This window comes from Aphelocoma coerulescens, chromosome 1, assembly GCF_041296385.1.
Source record: "Aphelocoma coerulescens isolate FSJ_1873_10779 chromosome 1, UR_Acoe_1.0, whole genome shotgun sequence".
NCBI lineage: Eukaryota > Metazoa > Chordata > Aves > Passeriformes > Corvidae > Aphelocoma > Aphelocoma coerulescens.
The window spans coordinates 20,056,694-20,081,717 of NC_091013.1; the positions used below are offsets into that span (position 1 = coordinate 20,056,694).

Consider the following 25,024-nt stretch of genomic DNA (forward strand, 5'->3'; position numbering starts at 1 on the left):
CCATAATGTACTAGGGACTACCTGAGCTATCAGGAGTTCATTGGTTTGATTGTATTTGAAACATTGATTGAATGGCGTGTGGAACAATCACGTTCACTTGTTAGAAAGAAAAGTTTTTTCCCAGACAATTTTGTGTATATCCTAGAAAAGGATCAAAAAAGGCAAAAATAATAGTATTTTCTTTTTATTTTTTCCACTGTTAACAGAAGAAATTGAAAGCTGGGGTTTTTTTAATAGCCTGTAGCAGGTTTTTATGACAAGAAAAAAATGTAAAACTTTACTTTTATTGTGCACTTAAGAAAAATGTTGCCACTTTGAAAGCCACAGCTGCATATTACAGTAGTAACCTGCTTAAGCATTCCATAGATTACTCAGGAATAGTGTGGGTGTTGACTGCAATTCCCCTTGTATGTATCCTAGGCTTAAGTATATGTATGGACACACACATGCATGCATAGCACATTTTATTTCATTTCATACTTACATACTTATATTTTGTATTCAATTTCTTTTCATATTTGTATAATGGCAGTTTAAAAAATTTCATTTTCTATCCAAGAAAGCTGGCAAGTGTTTTCAACAAAAATACTTAATCTTCAGGTGTTCAACCTTTAAATTAACCGGTGGTCTTGTGTCCATCCTGTATATGAGTTTGGAGGACCAGGGCTGAAATAGCCTTACTGTAGCAGCCATTCCATAGTAGTCTTAACACAGTAAATTGCTAGAAAACATGACAAAGAAAAATGCTATTCAAGCTTGCTTAGGCATATTTTGGCTGTAGTTCACCAAACCACTACAAACTGTGATTTTTACCAGAGAGAATTTTCAAGGAATTTTGGATCATGTCACAAGTCCAACTCTTTTGCCCAGTGTTGTTTGTTAGTAAGATGCTTAAAAATTCTGAAATGGCCTACAGCTGCTTCCTCCTACAACAGGACTGAGTTCACTACAATTGAAATGAAACAGCTTTAATTCATGCCATGAGCTCCACCTTTACAACAGTGGAAAGTGAAGTTTTGTAGGACATTGTTTTCCACTGCTTTTCCACTCCTGATAGACTCTGTTCTCACCTTTCCTGAACATTGTAGGACCAGCTGGAATAGAAAAAGAGCAGGAGATACTGTGGGGCATGCTAAAACATTTCCTGCTAGCTTTATTGTAATAGCTAGGTATTTATTCAGTGTGAGGAGAATTCTGCAGTGTTTTACCGACCAAAAGTGATCTCAAGATACTAGAATTTTTGACACATTCATTTATAAGTGTAGTTTTATATTTGTGGTGAGTTGACTCTGGCTGGATGCCAAGTGCCAACCAAAGCTGCTCTGTTACTCCCCTCTTCAGCTGAGTAGGGGAGAATAAATATAATGAAAGGCTCATGGGTTAAGGTAAGAACAGGGAGAGATCACTCACCTACTGTCACAGGCAAAACAGACTCAACTTGGGGAAATTAATTTAACTTTTTACCAAACAAATCAGAATCGGGTAATGAGAAAATACCATCTTCTCCAGCCCTTCTTCCCAGGCTTAATTTCACTTCTGATTTTTCTGCCTTGTTCTCCCTAGTAGCAGTGGGAGATGGGGAATGGGGGTTGCAGTCAGCTCATCACACATTGTTTCTGCCACTCCTTCCTCCTCGGATGGAGGACTCCTCACACTCTTCCTCTCTGTTCTGGTATGGGGCACATCCCATAGGAGACAGCAGTTCCTACAAGAACTTCTGCAACATAAGTCCTTCCCACAGAATGCAGTTCTTCACAAACTCTCTGGTGTGGGTTCCTTCCACAGGGTGCAGTCCTTCAGGAACAGGCTGTTCCAACACAGATCCCTCATAGGGTCACAAGTCCTGCCAGAATCTTCTCTGGCATGGTCTTCCCACAGGGTCACAGACTCCTTTTGGCATTCACCTGCTCTGAAGTCCTCCAAGGGCTGCAGCTGGATCTCTGCTCCACCATGAACCTCTGCAGGCTGCAGGGGGACAGCTTGCCTCACCATGGTCTTCACCATGGGCTTGTGCAGAAAAATTCACATTGCCAGAGAGGTTTATGTCCAGAAAGGAGACAGAGGAGTCCTGTAACTTTATTCATGAACAAAGGGAGAGGCCATAGGGCATTTCCCCATGGGGTGTCTCAAATTGTTGGAGGATGCATCTTCCTTTTCACCCTAATTTTCCTGGCCACATCAGCCTCTCCCTTTCCCCAGTGACTAAGGCACTTGGAAGGTACAGACTTCCCAACTCACCTATTATATGTTCCCCTTAACATGCACACACAAACACACACACATCCTTTGTATAACGTAGCTCTGTTAAGTCTTTGTTCTTTTTCTCAAAGTTCAGGAATTTAGCAAGACCTTGGCTGAGCAGCAGTCCATGTCAATTAGTAATGTTTTCTGAAACTGATGGTTTCTCCTTTTACTTCCCTACCACCAAGTCCCTGGCCCTATCTGCAAGCAGATTCACACCATCTGTGTGTAAAGACACATTCATCTAGTTCCTTTCAGGTTGCAGGGAAATCTGCACCTGGAGCATCTCCTCCATCTCCTTATTCATTGTCCTTGTCCGCAGAGCTGTTTCTCTAACATACTCTCACTCCCTTCTTCTCTGGCTGCAATTGCTTCTCTGAAGCAACTTTTTTTCCCTTCCTAAATCGGTTATCTCAGAAGTTATCCCACTGTTGCTGCTGGGCTATGTCTCGGCAAATGATGGTGTTAATGCCACCTACAAAATACGTCATACTTGTAACCAGACGTACAGAGATGCTAATTCCACTAGTGTTACTAGAAGTCTTGCAATGAACTAGATTGATTTGGGGATTTCATTTAGTGCATGTTTACAACATACTGCATAACTAATCATTATGTGCCTGGGGAGATGTCAAAAATTCAAATTTACTTAAGTATATTTTTGTTGTTTAAATAACATTTGTTTTGACAATCACTTTTATTTTGATATCTGATCTTAAAAGTACCTCCTGTAGGTAGAAAAATAATACTTGTCATTTCAATGACATTTTGGTTATAATATAATTTTCTGCCAGTAATTCCATTTTTTTGCTAATGGGAAATTGTGTACTAGAAATTCCTTCTTTCCTTCCTGTGTCTGAAGGCTGTGTGCCTTTCAATTTTTGAGCTGAGTCGAATATGGAATACAACCATATGCATATATAAACCATGCATATTGTATTTCTGCCTAGTCTTCCAGTTTTCTGTAGCTGTGGATTCTCTACCGTTCTCAAGGAAAAAAAACCCAACAAATTCAATATGAAACCTTAAGGCAAGGGCCAGTGAGTTTGAAAGGTTTTGTAGCTAGATCATCAGCACACTGATCTGTACTTTAGGCACCTATTTAAAAGTGAAAGCAGAATTGAAGTGGATTAAAGAGTAATCATTTGATTGTCCAGAAAATGCAGCCCCTCTTTGGTGAGGGGCTCTCAAAGGATTCATTATTCAGTCCCAGGTATGGTGTGTTTTGACTTATTTGCAACTGCAAAAGAAAACAGGGAAAGGTAACTTTTTGGTTTCTATCAGTGTGCTCAGCTTTGTTTACCTTGGAAGATAGGTTCTTATTCCAAGATGTTTACAGTCTGAGATCAGATTTTGGCACCCTTGCTCATACTGAATAGCATTAGTTAGGGCTGAACTGCTGCTCATTCAGGTCAGATAGATTAGAGTTAGTCATCAATTGAGATGGTGGTATTTGTGTAGAGCCCCAATGGTGATTCAAACATCTTTCTATGAGGCAGTGATGCAAATGTTTTTCTGCTGCTTCTAGCTGTTTATCTATACCTCTCTTGTATACGAGTACTATAAAAAAGCCTTTGCTTAAAAAAAGTGCTTTAAGAAGGAAATGAAATGAATGAAACTGTTTGGCACATGGAGGAGCAGAAGGAATTTTGTGCAGAAAGATTAGCATAGAAGAAAGCCCTGTATTCTGAACATGGTCCTAAGGAACAAACCTGAAAGGCTGGCAGGTTTTCACAGGGCTGCCAATAGATGAGCAATGATTAGTTTGTCTTTTTAAATATTGTCTCCTGCCAAGCCCAAATCCCCTTCTCCCTTTTCTAGTGCAGCATTTAGCCTGCAGGATAAGGGGATGATGAGGTAGACAGTTGTGGTGTGGAAGGGATTCAAACAATGAATGAGATTTTGATCTTCTGGGACTTCTGTGAGACAGAGAGTGAAGAGGAGGAAAGACAAACTGGTCTTCATTTGCAGAAAAGGCTTTAATCTCTTCTTTGCTGTATGGCTATGGATGAGAGGGGAGTTGTCTTCCTGCTTATATTAAATTTCCAGACATTTAATTTTGACCAGATGCACCGTGCAATTATGGCAGCTGATGGATAGCTATAAATGAATTAGTCTTTGGCAAACTGAACTTTACTTCAAATGAGATCAGCATCACAGAAGATACAGGAAAGCAAATTTGGTGATGGGGTCAGTGCATTTTTTAAATGCTCAGATTTCTCGGTAGAATAAAAGGACGCATTAGTGCAAAGAGACAAAGTATCCTAATTTCTAAGCATACCTCTGGAACAGACGCCTTGCTGCTCTTCCCACACAGCAAGGAGGACTAAATACCAATGGTGAAGTTTGAACCTTGCCACTGTTTGCTGAACTTTCCTTTTTGCTTTGGTTCGTGTTGGGGTTATAGGTAGCATTCCTGTCACTGCCACAACGCTCCTCACACTAATTGTCATGAAGTACAGAAGATTCAAGCATGCTTGGTTCCCAAGGCTGCTAATGAGCCCTGAGCTTTTCTCACCCTTAATGAATCAAGGTTTGTTTGTGGGGGATTCTTGTCCTTCTGTCCTTTTCCCTGGCCAGGGGAGGAGTCAAGAGTTCACACAACAGAACAATGACTTTACAGTGTAAAGACGATGCAGCTGTGCCATCTGAAGCCATCCTCAGTTATGAGCAACAAAGCTTAAATAGATTGTACTGTGAAGAGGTACAGCTCTGTGAGTGTGAAGCATAGCTTTTGCTTCTGCTTCACTGACCCGTCTGCTTGCGGCAGTGACGGGCCCTTGACGGGAGTTTAGGCAGGGAGAGCTGCGTAGGGCGATTCTTTCAAAACCATTCTCCGTAACACTGAGCGCAGGAAAGGAAGCAAAATGAAGTTTCAGTTGATCTGTGATGGGGGTGTACTGCTGCCTTCTCCAGAAAATCCCATGCCCTCCATTCAAAAATCATTGATTCTCATCCAAATCCACTTCAGGGGCTTAATAAGTTCACTAAAGCAAGCCATAGTTCGTATGTCTTAGCAGCAGAGAGTACTCACACAAAAGTGCATACTTACACAATGTCCCGGATTCGGCTTCCCTGGCTGGATGGGCAGCTGGCATCCCTGAAGCCAGATAAATGCATGTCACACACAAACCCTCCTAGGCAAATCACACATTTTACTATCTCACTGTATTTTACTTTCTTACTGTCTAGAGGCTTTTTTTGTATTAGTGGTTAGGATCACCAGAAAATTGGGCTAAACTGTTTGGCATCTACCTAATTCATCTTCATTTGGGCATTTCAGTTACAGTACTGTGTGCTCCAGTGGCTATATTAATCTTACTACAAGCATGTATGTGATATACTTTTTGGCATATATACACAGCTATATATATGCACAAACATACAGGTGCATATAAATACAGCTGCAAGTGTTCTTGAAATACATAGGAGTCTATCAGCATTTGATATATACCATACATATATGTAGGATATCACATGCTTCCCTAGAAACATTACTCCTTGTGTTTATATCCATACACATATTTGCACAAGTAAACACAGATATGTACTCCAAATGCTGTGCTATTGCTATAGTAGCAAGTGAAAATTTCAATCTGATAAAATAACTCTTTTAATGCTAATAGAGATTTTAAACTTATCAGTTATAATACTCTGTACTAATCCTTGCACAATGCTTTGCAAATTTGTAGGTTTTTTTAAAAGGTTTTACTAATAAATGAGTGAAGCCAAAAGTAGCATCTCCAAAAGAAATCTAATTTTGCTGTAATAGGCTGTTCGGAGTTCATCATTTTGGGTTTTAATAATGCACAGAAACATCTGCTGTTTTCTCAATCGCATGAGAGAGAAAGGGAAAGAGAAAAAAAATTAAGAACGTTTGGGTTTTTTTCATTAAGTGAACAGAGAGGGGGGAAAACAAAACAGTTTAAATACCTTGATGTGTGTATGTGCTGGTTCAAAACTTTTGATTGCTCTCCCGCCCGGCATGATGAGTTGATAGACCAGGGAGCAGTGGCGAAAGTTGACAACCCCCCACGGCTGACCCCTCATGTTTTCTCTTGCCTAATCGAATTTTACGTGTGTTTCCAGATAGCTGATCAGCTTGCCTGGATTTCGCTGACGCCACAGGAAAGCTTTGCCTGAAGATGGAAACACTGGAGTCAGAACTGACCTGCCCTATCTGTCTAGAGCTGTTTGAAGACCCGCTGCTGCTGCCTTGCGCTCACAGCCTCTGCTTCAACTGCGCGCACCGCATCCTGGTCTCCCACTGCGCCACCAACGAGCCAGTGGAGTCTATCACCGCCTTCCAGTGCCCGACCTGCCGCTATGTCATCACCCTCAGCCAGCGCGGTCTAGACGGGCTCAAGCGCAACGTCACCCTGCAGAACATCATTGACAGGTTTCAGAAAGCCTCAGTCAGTGGGCCCAATTCCCCCAGCGAGACCCGCCGGGAGCGGGCGTTTGATAACAACAGCATGTCGTCCTGCGAGAAGGTCCTCTGCCAGTTCTGCGACCAGGACCCTGCCCAGGAGGCGGTGAAAACCTGCGTTACCTGCGAGGTGTCCTACTGCGAGGAGTGCCTGAAAGCCACTCACCCCAATAAGAAGCCATTCACCGGCCACCGTCTCATCGAGCCCATCCCAGACTCTCACATCAGGGGATTAATGTGCTTGGAGCATGAGGACGAGAAAGTTAACATGTACTGTGTGACTGATGACCAGTTAATTTGTGCCTTGTGTAAACTGGTCGGGCGACACCGTGACCATCAAGTGGCAGCTTTAAGTGACCGCTATGACAAGCTAAAGGTCAGTTTTACCTATCAATTTTTTTAGCCAAGCAGTGTGTGGTTGGGAAGGAAAGTACCCTTTGGTTGCATGCTAAAGTCCTCTTTCAGGCAGTGGTTGGGACAGGGAGATGTGTAATCTCTAATCATGAGATACAGATCTGTATGTGCATTTGCTCATGATGTAAAAGGTGCCAGATTTTACAAAAGAAAAAATTCCTCACTTGTGTTTGGATTTCTCTAGAGCTATAATAAGGAATATGCAGCATAAAGTACTGTTTAGGTGAATTTTCTTATCTACCAGCAGCTCTACTCCTGGCAGCTGGCAAGGTTTAGTGTTGACTACAGGTACACAGGCGCTCATTGAAATGTCAGGCATTCTTCACGTATGCTTTGCTGTTGATTATTTTTCATTAGGTTGCTTTCATTGTGAAAAGCCCCTCACATCACCACTAACAGGAGCTGCATTTATCTGTGCTGGTTTCAGGGATGCCAGCTGCCCATCCAGCCAGGGAAGCCGAATGCCGGCTCTGCTCTTCCCGCGCTGTCTCCCACCAGGCTCGCAGGCAGTGCAATCCTGGAAACAAAGCCAAAATTGTTTCTGATCTTCTTGCAGCATTCCCACGGTTCAGCAAGCTTCTGGCACATCTCCTGCCAGGTAACTGGGAGGCTCCAGCAGCCTGACCCTGTGCAGGGTGCCCTGGGCAAGGTGGCAGTGGGCAGCCAGGTCTGTGTGCTCTGGAGGCTCTCCAGGCTGCCAGCAGAGCCAGAGCTCCTGCTGAACATTGGGGCAAAGACAGGTGGCCTCACACCCACCTGGGTGTACATTTCTCTCGTGCTGATTCCTGTGCTGCTGCAGAGCCAAGGCAGGAATTAGGCATCCCTCACTTTCCCACCCACTCCCTCTGGATGGTCTGCATGTGCCTGTGTGCAGCTGTGGGGGGGAATTTTTAAAGCTGGGCTGCAATCAAGAAATCACAAGCATGGAGAGCAAGGCTTAATTGCCAGCCTTCCCACATAGAATTTTGGATGTGGAAAAGAAACTGAATTATAGGCTTAACTAAGTTAAATACTTTCAGATTAAAGCGTGTGGCTGCACACATGTCTGTGATAACTTTAGGTGATTGCTGGTGAAATCTGCATACACATTCTGTGTGGGTTTTGTGCCTCTATGCTATGGAAACGTGTGGATGGTATTCTGTGATTTATATTAACATAGTGAAAGACACATCTTTACCTGGACCTGATAACTTCCTTTCATCTCTTAAAGACCTTTTTATTTACCAAAAGGAGTTGTTATTTTTGATTTCTTTTTTCCTGAACTAATTTATTATTTTAATAGTTTTGATAACATTGGCACAGTCCATAAATGTGAAAAGGTACACAGATTTAATAATCTTTTTAATAATAATCTTTTTAATAATCCAGTGGGTTTACATTCTTAACATGTGCTATTATTTAATAATATAACAGTGTACTGGTTACCACCTTTATACCAGTAGTAATATACTACGTAACATGAAAGACCTTCAACATTAAATACTGGATAAGCATATATTTGAGGATGTGAAAAAAGTAGTAAATATTTCTTGGTGTTGATGTACATAGATAATGCAAATCTTGAAAGACGACTTTAAAAATCATATCTTCTCCCTTGCGATCTTTGACTCAATACTGTAGATAGGAAGAAAATGGGGGTGTTTTTGCATAATCTGTCTTTTCTATGCAAAGATGACTGAGCAAACTCTGAAGATGTATCTCAAAAAGACAAGTAACATTCACACTGGATGTCACTCAGTTTAGCTAACGTAGCAAAAGCCTAGTTAAGTACTTTACACCAGCCTCCTTGAAGACTAATTAAAGTAGTAATTTAATGGTTAGCATAGACTTGAGCCAAGTAGATCTTGTCTCAGAATAACTCCTAGCATTATTTATATTATTTTAATGATTTTTTTGAGATGCAGAATTTCTTTGTACCCAAACTGTATAAAAGAAATTTACACAGGCAATTAGTCTATGTGAAATCCTGTTCCTATCATCTAAGTCATGAAGCAGCCTATTTCATATTGCTAATGCCAGTGATGACATCAGTCATGCCAATTATGCCACATATACGACACAGCCATGGTCTGGTCCGGGAACATTAGGCCAAGTGGTTTCCATGCAGATCCAGCATCCATTCTCCATTCATAAGAAGGTAATCTGAAAGTAATGTCTTCCCTTTCCTCATTACCTCTCCCATCACAGCAATTAGTTCTGGTTTACAAATCAATATTAGAAAATGAGATTTTCAGTTCTGTAGATTAGCATTTACCCCCAGAAGTAATGGAATGATACCAGTTCACACTAGCATTTGGTAGCTGATGGGCAAAAATTTCAGGTCCATTTTCACATTCAGGCCTCTTCCTCCCCTTTCCTTAAGGGTCATATGACTGCTTGAATCACTGGTTTTTCTACTAACATAATATTAGGCATGAGATTGCAGATGGTCTTCATCAACTTACAGGTAATGTGCACACTGGGAAAATTAAGTATTGAAATGGATTAGAAAATCTCCACATGAGAAAATGGGTTGCTGTTTGCTATATTGCTGCTGTAGTTTTTAGTATACATGGGGTTTGATATATAGGCTACCCAAATCTTTAAAAAAAATTCCAAAAGAATGGGAATATGAGGTAGCTAATAGTATAGTGGATCAGTTTAAAAATGTGTGGTTAACTTTATCTTTCAAAACACTTAAGGTGACTCTTTCTTTTGATTGTTCTTTTTAAATCAACACACTATTGATACTAACAACAGCAACTTGTGCTGTTCTGGGTGTTAAGCTATGCTAATTACATTTTCTTGCAGTGGTGTTGCTAATGATTTAAAGAATATCTCACCCCTCATCAAGCATAGGACAAAAGATGCCATTGCAATCTAGCTCGTTTTGTGGCAAAAATGAAACTCCTTAATTAGGAGTTCTGTACTCTTGCCCAGCAGAGGCGTTTACATTGAAGTGTGTTTAACAGTCAGTGTAGCAACAATTGTGGGCATCTCAAAATGAGAAAGTATTTTCCTTTGGCTACTACATCTCCAGCCCTGAGAGGTGCTTCTATTACTCAACTTGTATTGGGGCAGAGGGGATTGAGGGCATTTGTGTTCCTTCAGGAGCAATCCTTTCTTGCTTAGCTACACAACCACAATACCACCTTCATGCTCACTGTTGGTTTAGTGTTTATAGATGTGCTTTGTTTTTTGTTTATCTTTTTAAAGTTGACCATAGGCAGATGCACATTAGTAAAGGAAAAAGCCAAAACAGAGAACCGGAAATATACTGGTAATACACTGGATTTATAATGTGGTGATCAAAATTGTGATAAGCTAAAAATAATTTTTAGTGGCAAAAACAATCAAAGCTTTAAACGCAGAAAGAACAAATCCCTGTGCTTACCACATCATATTACCGCAAAGAAAATGTATATAGCTAATTATTTTTTATATTGATTCTATGCTTTCTGTCTTATTGCAATGAAGAGGAAATGACAATTTAAACATATATCCTTTTTTTCTTTCTGATAAAATTAATAAAATTACCATTGCTTGATAGATACATTTAGACTCATGAATGTGAGGAAAAAACCCAGTAAGATAAGATTTATTTTGAACAATAGAGAATATTTGAAGGAGAACACGCATACAAGGCATGGATGGAAATATATCACTCATTTAATATTCACAAAGAGCAATGAAGAGGTGTAACAAAAAAGAAAGACAGATGGTAAAACATATTCTGAAATGGTGTAAATTCAGCATAACACCATTGAAACTTATTTTTTTACTTGTCTTCATATTTACCTAGAATTTAACCTCTAACATGTATCTTCTTGTAAAAAATGGTTTGGGCACAATTTTTCTAATGCTTGGTCAAGAAAGATCTGCTGAATCAAACTGTTGTAGCTTAGCTTTGGTTCACCATATTTTAGTTTGAAATTTATTAATGCTGATTTGTTTTGGGCATATTTATGAAGCAGGGCAGCTCTCTGAACAGCACTCAGCAATTCCAGAAACAAAAGGATCTTCTTGCTTGTCTGGTTTCCAGCTAGTTTTGGTGGTAGAATCCATACACATCTATTTTTCCTATGCTGTTGATTCAGGATGCAAGGATTACATTTTCTTTTGTGTGTCGATTTAAATACTCATGAATATTAAAATTAGGAATTGTTTCCACATAAGGAGGAATGAATTCAACTCTTAAAAACCTTTGACCATATAAAGGTAGGAGACTTTGTCAAGTCCACAGCTACCACAAACAGAATGCAAAAATATGTCTACTCCCCTACTATATACACATTATAGATTAAAAAACTTTTGATATTCAAATGACTTCACAAAGATTCTGGCAAAATATGTGTTGAAGCTTTCCAACTATTTTTATGTGACATTATTTTGTAATTTCAGCTCAACCATTAATTGATATACTGTAGTGTTGTAAGAATCCAGCAATTACAAATATGTACTCCTACAAACAGTGGGCTTGACAATCCAGGAACATTTGTTTCTAGACTTACATGTAAATATATTATGCACATATATGTAAATATATATCCATATACATTCCATGCCTATATTTACAGTGCTTGTGTTAGTATATAAAACCAACACTAATACTGCATAATACAATACGTTGGTATTTATGTCTATGTAGAGTTGTCTAGCATAGAAATATGGGTAATTTTTAGTAATGTCTAACTTAAGGAATATCTAGAATCTTGAATTTGAAGAAATAAACATATGCCTGTGTTTTAAGTAAAAATGTACAGTTTCATATATATATAGGTCAGTAAAACTATATTTAATCATATATATATAGACACTATACATTAATAGATTTATCATTTTTTACAATTCTATGCATATATCTTTTTAGTAGCTGAATATTTTCATATCTAAGTTTATCGTTTCTCTGCATACCCTTAACTTTACTAACTTTCTATTTAATGGAAGATATTTTAATAAAATCCAACTGATATTGATGCCTTTTTGCTGGTCCTAAAATCACGAGCCAGGCACAGTTAGGTGATAAAAAGGGGCTATCTTCACAAGGATCCCTAGGTGCACAACTTGCTAGATGGAAAGCGCCGAAGATGCACACGTAACATAAAGCGCATATAATTTTTATATGTTCAGCAAATTAGCATAACTGACAAGAATTCCCAGTTAGAGACGTAAGTGATGAGAGAATTCTTCCCTGGTTCTACGCTTTTCTGAATTACCCCCCGCCTTAGAAAGGAACTAAATTTTGTTCATGAAAATGTGTCTCAGAGAGCTGGTTTCAACCCTGGCTTCCCAGAGAATGTAACCTTGGACGCCCAGCTTGGAGTGGCTGGGGAATTTATTTTGTCTTTCAGTCTAATAGTAGGTAAAATGCTAGCTATAAATACAATAATAGGCTACAGAGCTACAAAAATAGATGTAAAGAATATAGAGACTATATAAAAGCAAAAAGGCAAAAATAAATTCGGCATCACTATGTAAAGGCATAGTACATCAGTGTAATAGTGATATGTGTTATCAAACATTTAGACAAGTGGCACCTTCCCTTGCATAGTACTTAACAGATTGAGAGTGTTACTTTACAGAGTGCCAGTTCTGCAAGTTTAACATGTAGTTAGAATATCATATCCAGCCTGGCAAAGTGTAGAGCTCATGGACTTTCATTATTTTTAGATTAGAAGCAACTTGATATTATTATCATATTATTATTAAATTAGATACTGCTTGATAGACATTTAAGTGTATAAATTTTTTATCAAATTAAAATGATGAATGGTCACAGTGATTAGTATAGAATATTATTTGATATTACTTAATTATTTAACCCAGAAATGGATGCAAAAATATAACTAACTGGCTATGTTTCAGTATTTGCAAAGATTCAAAAATATAAAGTTGTTGCATGGAAGAGGATTGATGTAGGAATAAGCTCTTTTACTACAATGGTTTTCCAGCTACACTTATTTTATTTCATTGAAATATATTTATTAAGGCAGACTTTATAAAATTCTCTCTTTAGTGCAGTGTTATCTGCAATGTCTGTTTCTTCCATTTGGTATTTCTTTGTCATAGTTTAGAAGGATAGCAGAAAGTGTTAATACAGAATACCAAAATTCATCTTTCATGGGGGGAAGTGTGTGTGTGTGTTTATTATTATTTTAGATGCATTTTGAAGTTCTTCACGTGTATGGCTGTGGATAATGGGCAATGACTTTACAATAGTTCTAAGTACTAAGAGATTAGAGGGTTTTGTCTGCTCAAGTTTCCTTAAATAATATAAGCCATAGTTTTTTTAACCTAATTTCACAAATTTAATAGTTGGCAAGTCTTTCACATGCTACTATTTCCTTCAATTTTAGTGGAAATGATGGTGTTGAAGGTCTAATCTATTCAGGAAGAACAAAAGAATTAAACAAAATTGTGTATAGTGCAGCATTATCTTTGTTCTCATGACTCTGGTTTCCAGGGAAGCCAGACTAGAAGTAAGTAAAATATATTGTCATATTTTTCCATGGTTCTGGTCCAAACTCTTTAGACAACAAATTCTAAGTCCATGTTCAAGCTCTAAACTGGTGTACTGTAATGACCTCTTGCCTGACCCTTCATTGCTGATGTGTTTTTAGAAAATACAATGCTTGGAAGTTGTTGGTGGAATATAACTCACGACAGATACTTCCTTGGAATGAGGATTTGTGTAGAAACAGTAAATAATAAAGTGATAAATTTGGAAATTAAACAAGTAGATGAGTATAAAGGCAAACTAAAAAACCATTTTAGAACACTGGGCACAGGTTTAGGAAATGTAGTCTGCCTACCAGAGTAACAAAGATAGTGGTGGTAACAGGAAAAGTAACAAATAAGTCATCTTCAAAAGCAGAATATTTATGGGTTTTAGCATAACAGGGCTTTTTGTTATAACTGATAAATAGAATGGGTTAGTTAACTATTTTAGTGCTTTACCAGGCAATGATAAAGATAGTTGGGGGCATAAGGCTGAAATCACTCAACGTGGAGAGTAGGCTAGAACACACAGTATTCAGTGGCTTTGGGAGGTGTGTGAAGGGTATAAATGTGTATGTCTATTCTTTAGGTATGTCTATTCTGAAGTTATTTTAAAACATAACCTCATTTGAATGAAAATATTTTAAAAAATAATATGCCAGAAAATACATTTTCAGACAAATATGAAGATTGTTAATAATAACTTTAAATAGTATGAAAACCCACCCCAAAATCTGGATGCAAATATCTCACAAATAAGCACTGCAGTACACTCATTATTCAGATCTTTTTCAAGACTTAATTTAATACATTAAATTGCTCCATGAAAAGAAACCCAAATTATTTTAACTCTGACCAGTAATAATACACAATTATAGGAGGATGAGATGGAGATGGAGAACAAAAGCATTTTAGCTCTCCATCTTGAATAATTTTCTAGACCTCTCATATATATATATATGTTTTTGTTTGTTTGTTTGTTTGTTTTTTACATTTTCTGATCTTAAAACACACAAATTTAGCAATGATCCCAGTATACTACTTTCAATTTTGGGCTTTACAAGTGTACATCTGTTATGTTTTACTTTGGCCCTCTTTCTTCAGTAAAATGTACATTTCCTATCAAAACAACAATACTTGCATGTGTCATTAGCACCATGAACCTTACATAGGCTTTATACCAAACAGAAACAGTGCCTAATTTGGAAAGCTTCAATAGTACATGCCAAGGGAAACTCCTGCAGAAGGTCATGGACTGGAAAGCCTTGTTGCGTTGCTAAAATACACTTTGGACTAAAAGCCTGATATGGGTGACGAGACTGCGTGTTGCCTTTCTCTCCTGTTTTTACCTCTCCCCAAAAACCAGTCATCCAGACCCCTATCTCTCCTGGCATCCCTTGACTGTCCATGAAAGCATTTTATATTGCTGAGAAGGACATTGTTGCCCTTGAGAGCAAACACCCACATCAAGGACTTGAGGCAAGGGGATTCCTGCCCTTCACAGCTTTCACATCTTGTTTATAATGTTGCTCTCACAAATCTATTTTCCAGTTGTCTCAAGTCAGTGAAAAATGAAAGAAGAGCAAAGAAAACTTGATTTTATCATAATGTGACTATACTGAGTTATTCTTATGCCTTCTGAAAACACATACTTAAGTAATCCTTACCCTTTTAGAGAACAAATGCTTAGTTGAAAGTGCATTGTTTTCACCAGTAGAATGCTTATAATATCTTGGTCAGCTAATAAACATGTAATATATCACTGACTTGATGATGGATCTAGATGGTGCCAGCAGGGTTGGTTTTTTTATAGTCTTTTCTCTTTTAATTTTTACCGGCTGGAGTGGAAGTATTTCTTTTCTACATATTTCTCCTTTGTGCAGCATGTTGGTCCTATGCAATATCTGAGTTTACAACAGTGGAAGGAGCTCATCTACAGGGCTATTCTAGTTCCTCAGACAAACACGCTTGAAAGACTGGACCTTTGGGTTCCTTCTGTACCTTACAGGTCACTTCCATTAAAGCTTACTAAACCATTTTCAGCTGTTCCCAGTTGCCAAGATGTGAGTCTTTGTAGTAGCTAGAATTCAAAATTTAGAAAATTCTGTGTCCCCTACTAGCACCTGTGTTTGTAAACACACCATGACTCCTCTGTAAGAGCTCCCTGAGATGATGACCACTGAAAATCAGAGAGGATCAGAAAAAGACAAAAGCAATGAGTCCATAGACAGGAAGAGGGTTCTGTAGAAATGTTTTCCCCTGTTCATCTCAATTATGAGAATTTTTGGGCTATTTATATTTTTGTATTTATTAAATGAACAAAGTTCCGTCAGTTCGACGGAAAGCAAGAGGATGTAGTGGTTTAGGTTTTTTTCCATGCTCACATAGTTTGCATTTCTTGAGAACTGAAAATTCCCTGTCTAAATGTAGTCTCAGTCTTATTTTTTGAAACCCTGAGACCACAGGTTCCCAAACTTCAGTAGCCTCCCCCCTGAAATTCATCTCTGCACTTCTGGAGATGTCCTGGCTATTCTGATCTGTGAGACTACAAACCTGAGTGTTGTTATTTGTTATGATACTGTCAAATTTTGAAAAGAGATTAAAGATGAGCAACTGTTCGTAACATGTGTGTCTTGTGGTAGAAGCATTAAGCAGACTCGTTAAGCTATAGCTAATGACAGTGTGTGCAAAATTTATTTCCAAATTAAGTCAGTAACATATGGAGATTATAACTCATTCAAACTGAATTTGAGCAATATCTATCCTAGTAATAAGTTTCTCTGAAGAGAAAAGAACATTCTGATCACTGTATGAATGAAGGTTCATCTGAATAGCTATTTAAAAGATTTTATTTCTGGTCCAAAGACTGGAAACACAAGCATGCAAGAAACCCCTCCAAATGAATAATTCAAGTAATTATTAAAATACTGCAAATAATATTTGAATGACATCGTTTAAAAAAAAAACCAAACCTTTAAAATTCTCAATCCAAGAACAGATATTTTCAATGCCTTTCCCATTATAACAAACTGGACTGTATTCTGTAAACTATAAAAGGGGAAAAATAGATGTACAGATAGGTGAGAGATGGATTGAAGCGAACGCTTGTGAGTGAAAGCTCCTGTGTTTTTCCAGTAGTCCTGGATCTCCTGGTGACCCCATGGTCATTCCTTCTTCCCCTGTGTAGTTGGCTGCTGGGGCAGTGGGTCACCCCAGGATGGCCCTACCAGTGCTGGGGCTCTCCCGTTGCACAGAGTGCTCTTCAGCTAGGCAGGAGTGAGCTGCATTTGCTTTGTGAGTAAGTGTTTGCTGTTGGAAGGCTGGCAGTGAGGGTCACAACTCATTTCAAAATACATCTCATTTAATCTACATTGAAAAACCTGTCATGTGAGGGAGCTTCTGCATTGAGGCTCTTTTTCAGCCCAAGGGTCAATAAGACTACAGCCCTTACCTTACCAAAAGGACCCATGAGGTCATGCAAACGTTGGGTAAATTTATATGATCAGTCAGTCTTTTCTTGCCTGTGCCCCTTAAGTATGGGCAAACATTGTTCTTTCCCCTGCCTTTGGTTACAACCTTCAACTTCAAAAATATGCAGAAGCTTGTGGGGGAAAGGGCATTATATTAGCCATACAATAATGTTTTCACCCTCTTTTGAGCATTTCTTATGATCACTCTTGAGGAAAAACTGACCTTTCCAGTCAAATCCACCAAATAGAGCAGCACCATGAAGCCTTTTTGTGTTTTTTACACTTTTTTTGCCTCTGCTGAATAAGCTCTCTTTTCAGACTTGGTAGACACATGCTTCTGAAATTTCAATGCGCTGAAATTCCTATGCAGGCAGGATGCTACTAATTACTGCAGTTCTTTGGGGTAAGAATATTATCAGAGGAATCTTTTTTTACCCCTTTAATTTACTTGATTACTTCCAGCTTTTTTTCATATTTATACTGGTTGAAAACCTTTGTCTGAACATACAGTGAATTACTCTGAGTAATCCTACCTCTTTAGGTTAATAATTTTCTGGTGATCTTTTTTGTTAGAAGAGGTTGGGTAAAGAGAGTGCTAAGCTAATAAAACACTTCTATGAAGAAATGAAAAGAATTTAAATACAGTCTGATTTTTAAGTAGTTTTAAATGGGTTCTTGCTCTTCCTAAATCATTTAGCATATTCTCACTTCAAAGCAATGTAATTTTTCTGTCAAAGTCACTACCACACTTTAGGAAAAATAAAAGAGAAACAACAAATAAAACCAATTTGGAGTTCTACTATTAAATATCATCATACTTCATTTCAAGAGTGAAGACTTCAGATTTTAATGTGTACAATATCAAAATAATTTTGAATAAATTAGGAAGCTATTTTAGTCTAATTTTTGCATCTATTGTGTGCAGAATTGAGTGTTTGCAGTATAGGGGTAAAAGTAAATTGTTGTGTTACAGGTTTACAGGTTACAGGATTGTCACAAGTTAAAAACTCAGGTGTGGGAGAGCTTATTTTGTAATGACTCTGATTATAGTTTGCAATGAAACTGTCACTCCAAGGAAGAAAACAACAGAAAGTAAAGCAGAGGATGCTTGTTTGTTCATGTAGTTTAGTATGGGTTTTTTTCCTGACATGCTGTAAGCATGGTAGGAACCCTGGTTCACCCTGAAGTTCAAGAGTGGAGTGCCACATTGAATGACTCCCGCTTGCAGAACAGACTCTGAATCTGCTGTCACGTGTTTTCCTTGGAGGAACTCATTTCCTTCCTGAGGAGGTCTGCAAGGTCAGGCAAATATCCGATCTTGGAAGCTGCGTGTCTCAAGGCTGCTCTCTCTGAGTCATTATTTCTTCAGAAAAAATTCATAGGAAAAGTCTGTCATAAACCCCAGAGAAGCTAAGTGCTTCCATAATGGGAAGCTGCTTTAAACTGGGTGTGCCATGTACAAGAAAAGTCTTTGGAGGCTTTGGTGTTTTGTTTTCTAATACATTTTATACATAATTTCAGTATTCTTATTTAAGATTCACATTTAATTCTTTTCTAGTGCTGTGAAGCAGTATCACTTTGGTAGTGGGGGTAAAAGGTGCCCTGTTCAGTCTTTAAAATTTGGCTCTATTACTATTTTTGCTTTATATTGTGTTCATAGCATATACCAAATTCTGGTCTGAGGCAGACCACCAAAATCCCGCATTGCTTCAATAAATGTTATTGGATTTTTTAATTATTATTTTCTTGCTTACTTTATTACTTATCAATACAATTTTATTACTTATCAATCCTCAATTACTAATTGAGGATTTTTCTTACTTGTACTCTTAGCACTGAAGGTATATTATGGGATAGCTGAACTAATTTAACAAGCCTGCTGCCACCAAAAATTGTTTTTTCTGTTAATGTTGCTCTCCCTGTCTTTTCTGCATGCTGTTGTCATCCCACTGAAGCAGCTTCAGTAGTTGTGCAACCCTTTGGTGAAGTAATTCTCTACATTTTTTGCTGGCTGTGAGCAGCTCTAATAGCACAGTGGTGCAGGCATGCCTGAGGTGGGACCACTGAGTCTGCTCCATTTTCTCCCTCTTTAGGCACCCAGCAGTCTCCATGGACTGCACAAGTGTACTCTGCCCCAGATGCTGACAGTAGATGCACAAATTAGGTTCCTTAAATACAATTCCCCAGCAGGAATAACAATTTAATGGCTGGTTTCTGTGCATCCACCATTTTCCCTTTCCTGTAGCAGTTCATCCCTACCTCGTCCTCAGCATCTGTGCCATGTCTGTTCAATCCCACCCTAGCTATGCCAGCTCTCGAGAGCAATTAAAAAAGCCACTCTACATAGTAACTGAATAATTTCCTGGATGTCTAGCAAGTTGAAATTACGCAGTGATGGGTCAGACTTAGTCTGGTTCTGGCACAAAGTAAAGACAAGGATCTGACAGATTAAGACAGGAAGGAAAGTGATTGAATGAACTTTAAATATTATCCTAAGGAAGGAGAAGCAATTCCAACTATAGCCCTTAAGTGAGTATAACAAAAGGGGGTACAGCAACTTCTCTATGTGCAGCTGTTAAGGGTTGTTCTCTTCATCACCATGGACTGTTTAAGATATACAAACGTGACAGAATTTGAGGAAAGCTGACAACAGAAACTTTCTTTTTCATTGTGTTCTTTAAGTGGCCAAAAATTATTTTTATCATTAAAATTACCAGTATCAATAGACAAATCAAAATAAACTAGAGATACAAAAGTGGTACTATAACTGTGTCTATAGAAAGACTTTTTTCAGTACAAAAATTCCCTGCAGAAGTTATGCCCCTCACATGATGCTGGCATTCTGGCAAAAGCTTCTAGTGTGAAGCTGTGGCTTTTGTTTAGAATAGTGGTAGGAGAACAAATTTTATCTTAGGAGGCTTTTTACACCCCAGATGTGAATTTTGCCATATGATTAGGCTTCATGTCACCCCCTAACTTACTATAAATCCTCCAGAGAGTTTAAAAAAAATTAAACAAATATTTCACAAAGTTGGCTTAAAGTTTGAGCTTGGAAATAGTTGTAGTAGTCATTTGGTTTCGATTTCCTTGAGAACCCATACTAGATTTCTGGTAGGGATATAATACTTTTCTGCAGAAAAGATTAATCCATGAAAAATATGGGCAAGACTGAGGATTTGTTATTTATGTATTTATTTTGATTTATACATATGACTGGAAATATTCCTGTTATATTCTTTGAAATATAGTAGAATGGAACTGTCTGGTAATTCCCTCTTAACCACAAACCAGCAGGAGTTCAACAGCTGAGCTGCAACAGGTGTAGATATATCTGATTTTTAAAAACTTTTGTCAGAGCTTTCCCACTTTCTCACAGACTGCAGGATCAAATGGGCTTGGGAGTCATGCTCACTGAAACAGAGCTATTCTAAACTAAATAAAGAGCAAATTCCAAAACACACCAGAGCTAATTTGCCATTGTTTTCACCATAAACCATAATGAATCCTCATCAAATGAATGCAGCTGCTATGGTGCCGTATCCAAAATAATGTAATTAAATTGCTGCTTGGGGAATTTTAGAGTATAAATTTGGCAGAGACTCATTACTGGCAATTCGACAGCGAAGCATTTATAATCTTATCCAAAGAGGTGATCCTGTGTTCTGTCACTCTAAGAACAGAGAGAGGAGAAACAGAACCAGGATGACAAATGGCCAGACCAAAATCTGAAACAAGAAACCACAAGAATTTAAGGCTAATCCAAGCCATGCAGGAAAGCCTGTTGGGATGGCAAGCAGAGGACAGGATGAGAAAACTTGCATATGTTGCATCAGAAAAATTCTCCACCACTCTCTGCAGTGACAAGGTCAACAAGGAAAGAGGCTCCACCACAGGGAGCCTGCAGGAGCCACAGCTTTGCCACCATTAGGGTCAGAAGAGTCACAACCCTGATCAGGCAAGGGTAACTCTGGGGCCTCATGCCCCGAACTGACTCCTCCTCCCTGCCTGCTCCCTTACAAAAACATTGCACCCCTCTTCTGTCAGGGAGTGTGTGCATGCTTGGCTGTAACTGCAACCACCTCCTCCATCTGGGGGAAAGCAGTGATGTTGGCCTCTTGCATGATGAATTCCCCAGAGCTGCCAGGATCCAGGCTGGCACATGGAGATTCAACATACAACTCAACATCTGTAAAAACTTCTGTGATGAACACATCATTGTCTTTGCTAAGGCCATTCGAGATCAAGCAAACTGCCATTAAAGTGCTGAGAGTTGTGATGAAGTGACTACTACAATCAGTTTCTTGATTACAAAACTGTAAAACTAAAACCAGGGTCACCCAGTCTCAGAAGAAAGCAGGTTGTACTTCTAATTTGTTTTAAAAGTGACCACAAATTGAATTCTAATTTCAAGAGAGAGCAATTTGCATTTGGGCCAAATCTGAGCCTTTGGTTTATGTTTAATAAGCCTAAGGTTTATGTTTAATAAACCTTAGTATGCCCATTCTAATTATGCTTACATAAAATATTGCAGCTTAGAGCATACTTTTGTTTAACAACGCTTGTGTTCCTTTATATGCTAGGCAACTCTCCTGGGGTTGTGTTTCCAATATGAATGTTCATTATTATGGCTTCATAATCGGATATCCATCAATATTTAACATTACATCTCCCCAAAGTGGTTACCTAACGCTTCAGCTCAGGGATAGCTGATTCAGATGAAGCCAACAGAGTCCTTCAAATTATTTTCCTTTTTTTTTTTTTCCGTCTTTTTTTTCCTTTTTATTTCTTAGTGCATAGCAGTTACTGGCAAATCTGCAGAAGCAGCAGCTGCCAGGAGATGTAATTGAAAAAGGGGCTTGGGGGAGGGGACAAACAGAGGAATTTCAAAGTTTTGATGAAAACCAAAATAAATAATTTGCTAAAGAAATAAAGAAAAGTGTAGAGATCAAATGCTGAGATTAAAGATTAACACGTTCAATAGTAAAGTTCACAGAATTTTAACCTAACAACTTCGTGTGGAAAGAATATTAAAAATACTAAGAGGAAAGGGTTCAAAGTTAGATGGGAATCCCTATTATATGTATATACTTGGAGAAAAACTGTATTTTGAGACTTGAAGAAAGAATGAGCCTGCTGTATCCTTCTGTTGCTCTTACTGTATTGACCAGTAAACATTCTTTTGTATGGAAATAGAAAACAGTTATTAGAGCTAACATTTGACTTCAGGTGAGTGTTCCAGAAACATAAACCTACTCTAGCAAGAGACTGATGTCTCCTGAATTTGAACTGCCATGAAGAGAAGTTAAAGAGAAATAGGCAGGGTGGAATTTGTGGATTCGTCATGGATTTCATGAGTTTCATTTGTTTATGTAGCTTTGCAAACCCAAAGCTGTCTGAGATCTAGAAAAACAAAAATTCATGTCTTCTTAGAGGTTTGTCAAATGACAGATTGCTGGCAATCTTAGTGAGAGGCTGAAATAATTTGTTGCCAAGTTGTTTCAGCTCACAATAAGCTTAACAGTTATCCTGGGTTTCATGTGCAATACCTTCATCATTGCTGGAGACAATTAAGTGCCTCTATCCTGTGCCATACCCAAAAACGTTGTAGCAGTTGCTGAACAACTTCACTGTGATTTTTTTTTCACATTACTTGTTGATGACTTCAGCTTTGGCCTTTTTGGTCAGGGTGTTTGGCTGCTGTAAAGCTCTGTAAAGTCACTGACAAAATGTTGGCATAATCTTGAGCTTAATGGAAGGATCAGACTGGCTTTATCCTGCAATTTAGTCAATAGAGTTGGGTAACATTTTTAGTGACTGCAAATTCATCACAAATGGAGTTTTGAACCTACAGCTGTTTCCACTTTTTAGTAGAAGGGCAGAATTTGTTTGAGGTAAGAAAAAGTAGCATGGAGATAAACTCTAACCATGTTAACCCCTCTTTTACCTGCTAACTCAGGGATTATGGAATTTGGATTTAATCTCAGCATGAGGATCTTAGAAACAACACCACCCTCTACAAAAGGACAATGTTTTCGAGGAGAAAGTTGGAGGAAATTTGGAGCACTCTCTTCTTTTTTCTGGCCCTATCTCTTGGGCCCAGCCAGCCAGAGATGATGGGCTCTGGGGTTCTCAGCCTGCTGTCTTGACTGCTTTGGCCCACAAAGTCCCTGGCAGAACACAGCCTTGGCACTCACACTGCTGCTGACACAGCTTTAACAGGAGGGGCATCGTTGGCCAGCTTTGCCCTCCTGCTTGGCTGTCCATAGAGCCTGGATGTTCATTCTCTCCCAGAGAAATGGGAACCCCAGGTCAAGTTTGTTCTTTTCCCAGTTCAGAGCAGAGACCAAAGAAACAGCCACTTTTTGCTTCCAGTATTTCAGTTTGGCTGCTGACCCAGAAAATCAGTTACAATCACAGCCTTACGTAGTGCAGAATCAGGTAATATTCAGTATGACAGTGAGTATGTCTGGCCTATGTGGAGCTTGGACATCTGCAGAGGCTGCTTACTACATACTGCCTTATTCAGCTCTCTATAGTCCTTTACATTTTCCAAATGAATCTCATTTTCTGTGCAGGTTTATTTAAAAGAGAGATATAGTAAGTTAAGAGAATACCATTTTTTTTCCTTTTTGGCACAGTAGATCTACAGACTGGTCTTAGATGAAGTTCAACTAATTTATATAGTAACAATAGTGAGCTGATATTTCCTCTGATACTGAGATTTGGCAGAGAGGACCAGAAGGAAGTGTTTCAATCCAATATATAAGACAAGAGTAAAAGGGAAAAAAGAGATTTCCTCTTTATTATGTGAGGAGAATAATATATTACAAATAATTTCCACCCATTAAAATGCTCTTTTGTTCTTGCAGCCTGGTTTGGGATTTGTGGCCAGTCCAGTTTTGATCGTTGTAATGTCTTTGCAACGTCTTTGCAACATTCCATCCTTGTTTCCTCACATCCACAGCTTGCCTTTGCTTGTGTTCCGTCTGATCCCAGCTGTTGACATTCAAAGATCATTAACCAGGACACTTATTACTAAAGCACAATGGTCAAAGTTTGGCCTGTTCCAACCCAGCTGTTGTGGCTGGATTTCTGTGGTCCTGAAATCCAGTCATTTCTGGATAACTTTGTCTTTAATCAACTGACCAAATGTAATTTAGTCACAGCACTAGTGGGCCAACTACCTTAAACAGGGCTATTTAAATCATTTTTGTGTAGTTTTGCAAATCCTGAGGTTAAATCTCAGGCTCAGAAGCTTCCACAGAGTTTGCAGAAAATAACTTTGGGCTATTCTATCAGCTTTTTTATTGTTTGCTTGAGTTATCCCTCTGATCATTGGATTCTACATTTTGGCACTACAAATTAATAGTAATTGGAGAAAGAAGAAGGAAATATTTGATAGCTCTTGTTTTGCGTACCACCAGCAGCACGGCAGTGTTGCGTTAGTTCGGGTAAGGCAGGTTTTCTTTACTGAAGCACATGGCTGCTGTTGCCTGGTTTGTACTACAGGCATTAGGAAATTCTATTAGAAGCTCATCCCTATAAGCATTATTTCAGCCTCAGAGTTCTGAAGGGCTTCTGTGGTTTGTGAACCACACACTAAAAAAGACCTGAATTGCTCTAAGGCTTCTCCACTGGCAGTGTACCATGAAGCCTGATGCGTGTCTGATTCGGACACCGCAGGGCAGCATGCGGTTAAACGGCAGAAGGGACCAGGAGAGATGCTGCCAAGTCCTGTGGGACACAATACCAAGTCCCCCAACATGGCAAAGGAGAGGAAGATTTTTGGATGCCAAGGTTTTCAGAACAATCAAGAAATGGCAGTAAGTACTGGGATGCCTTGGGAAAGGGCTGATTCCCAACCACTGATTTTTGATAGCTTTAGAACATTCCAAATGCCAAAAGAGTGCTTCTCTCCTCTGTGCTCTCCCATTGATTGTAGCTAAAATTCAGAAGCCTAGAGGTCTGAACAACAGACCATAGAGTGAAGTCC

At 38.7% G+C, this 25,024-nt stretch overlaps 1 protein-coding gene across 8 annotated transcripts in view; it reads left to right on the forward strand.

Annotated features, from left to right (window-relative positions):
• The window catches only part of MID1 (midline 1), a 241,882-nt gene that overhangs the window by 141,169 nt on the left and 75,689 nt on the right, over positions 1-25,024 (forward strand). For 7 of the 8 annotated variants that reach the window (XM_069003727.1, XM_069003711.1, XM_069003694.1 and 4 more), the window contains one exon: positions 6,331-7,046. In XM_069003727.1, coding sequence (XP_068859828.1) covers positions 6,387-7,046 — 660 coding nt within the window. In that variant the 5' untranslated portion in view covers positions 6,331-6,386. Of the gene's footprint in view, positions 1-4,700; positions 4,775-6,330; positions 7,047-25,024 lie in introns of those variants that run through there. The other variant, XM_069003736.1, reaches the window with a different exon arrangement.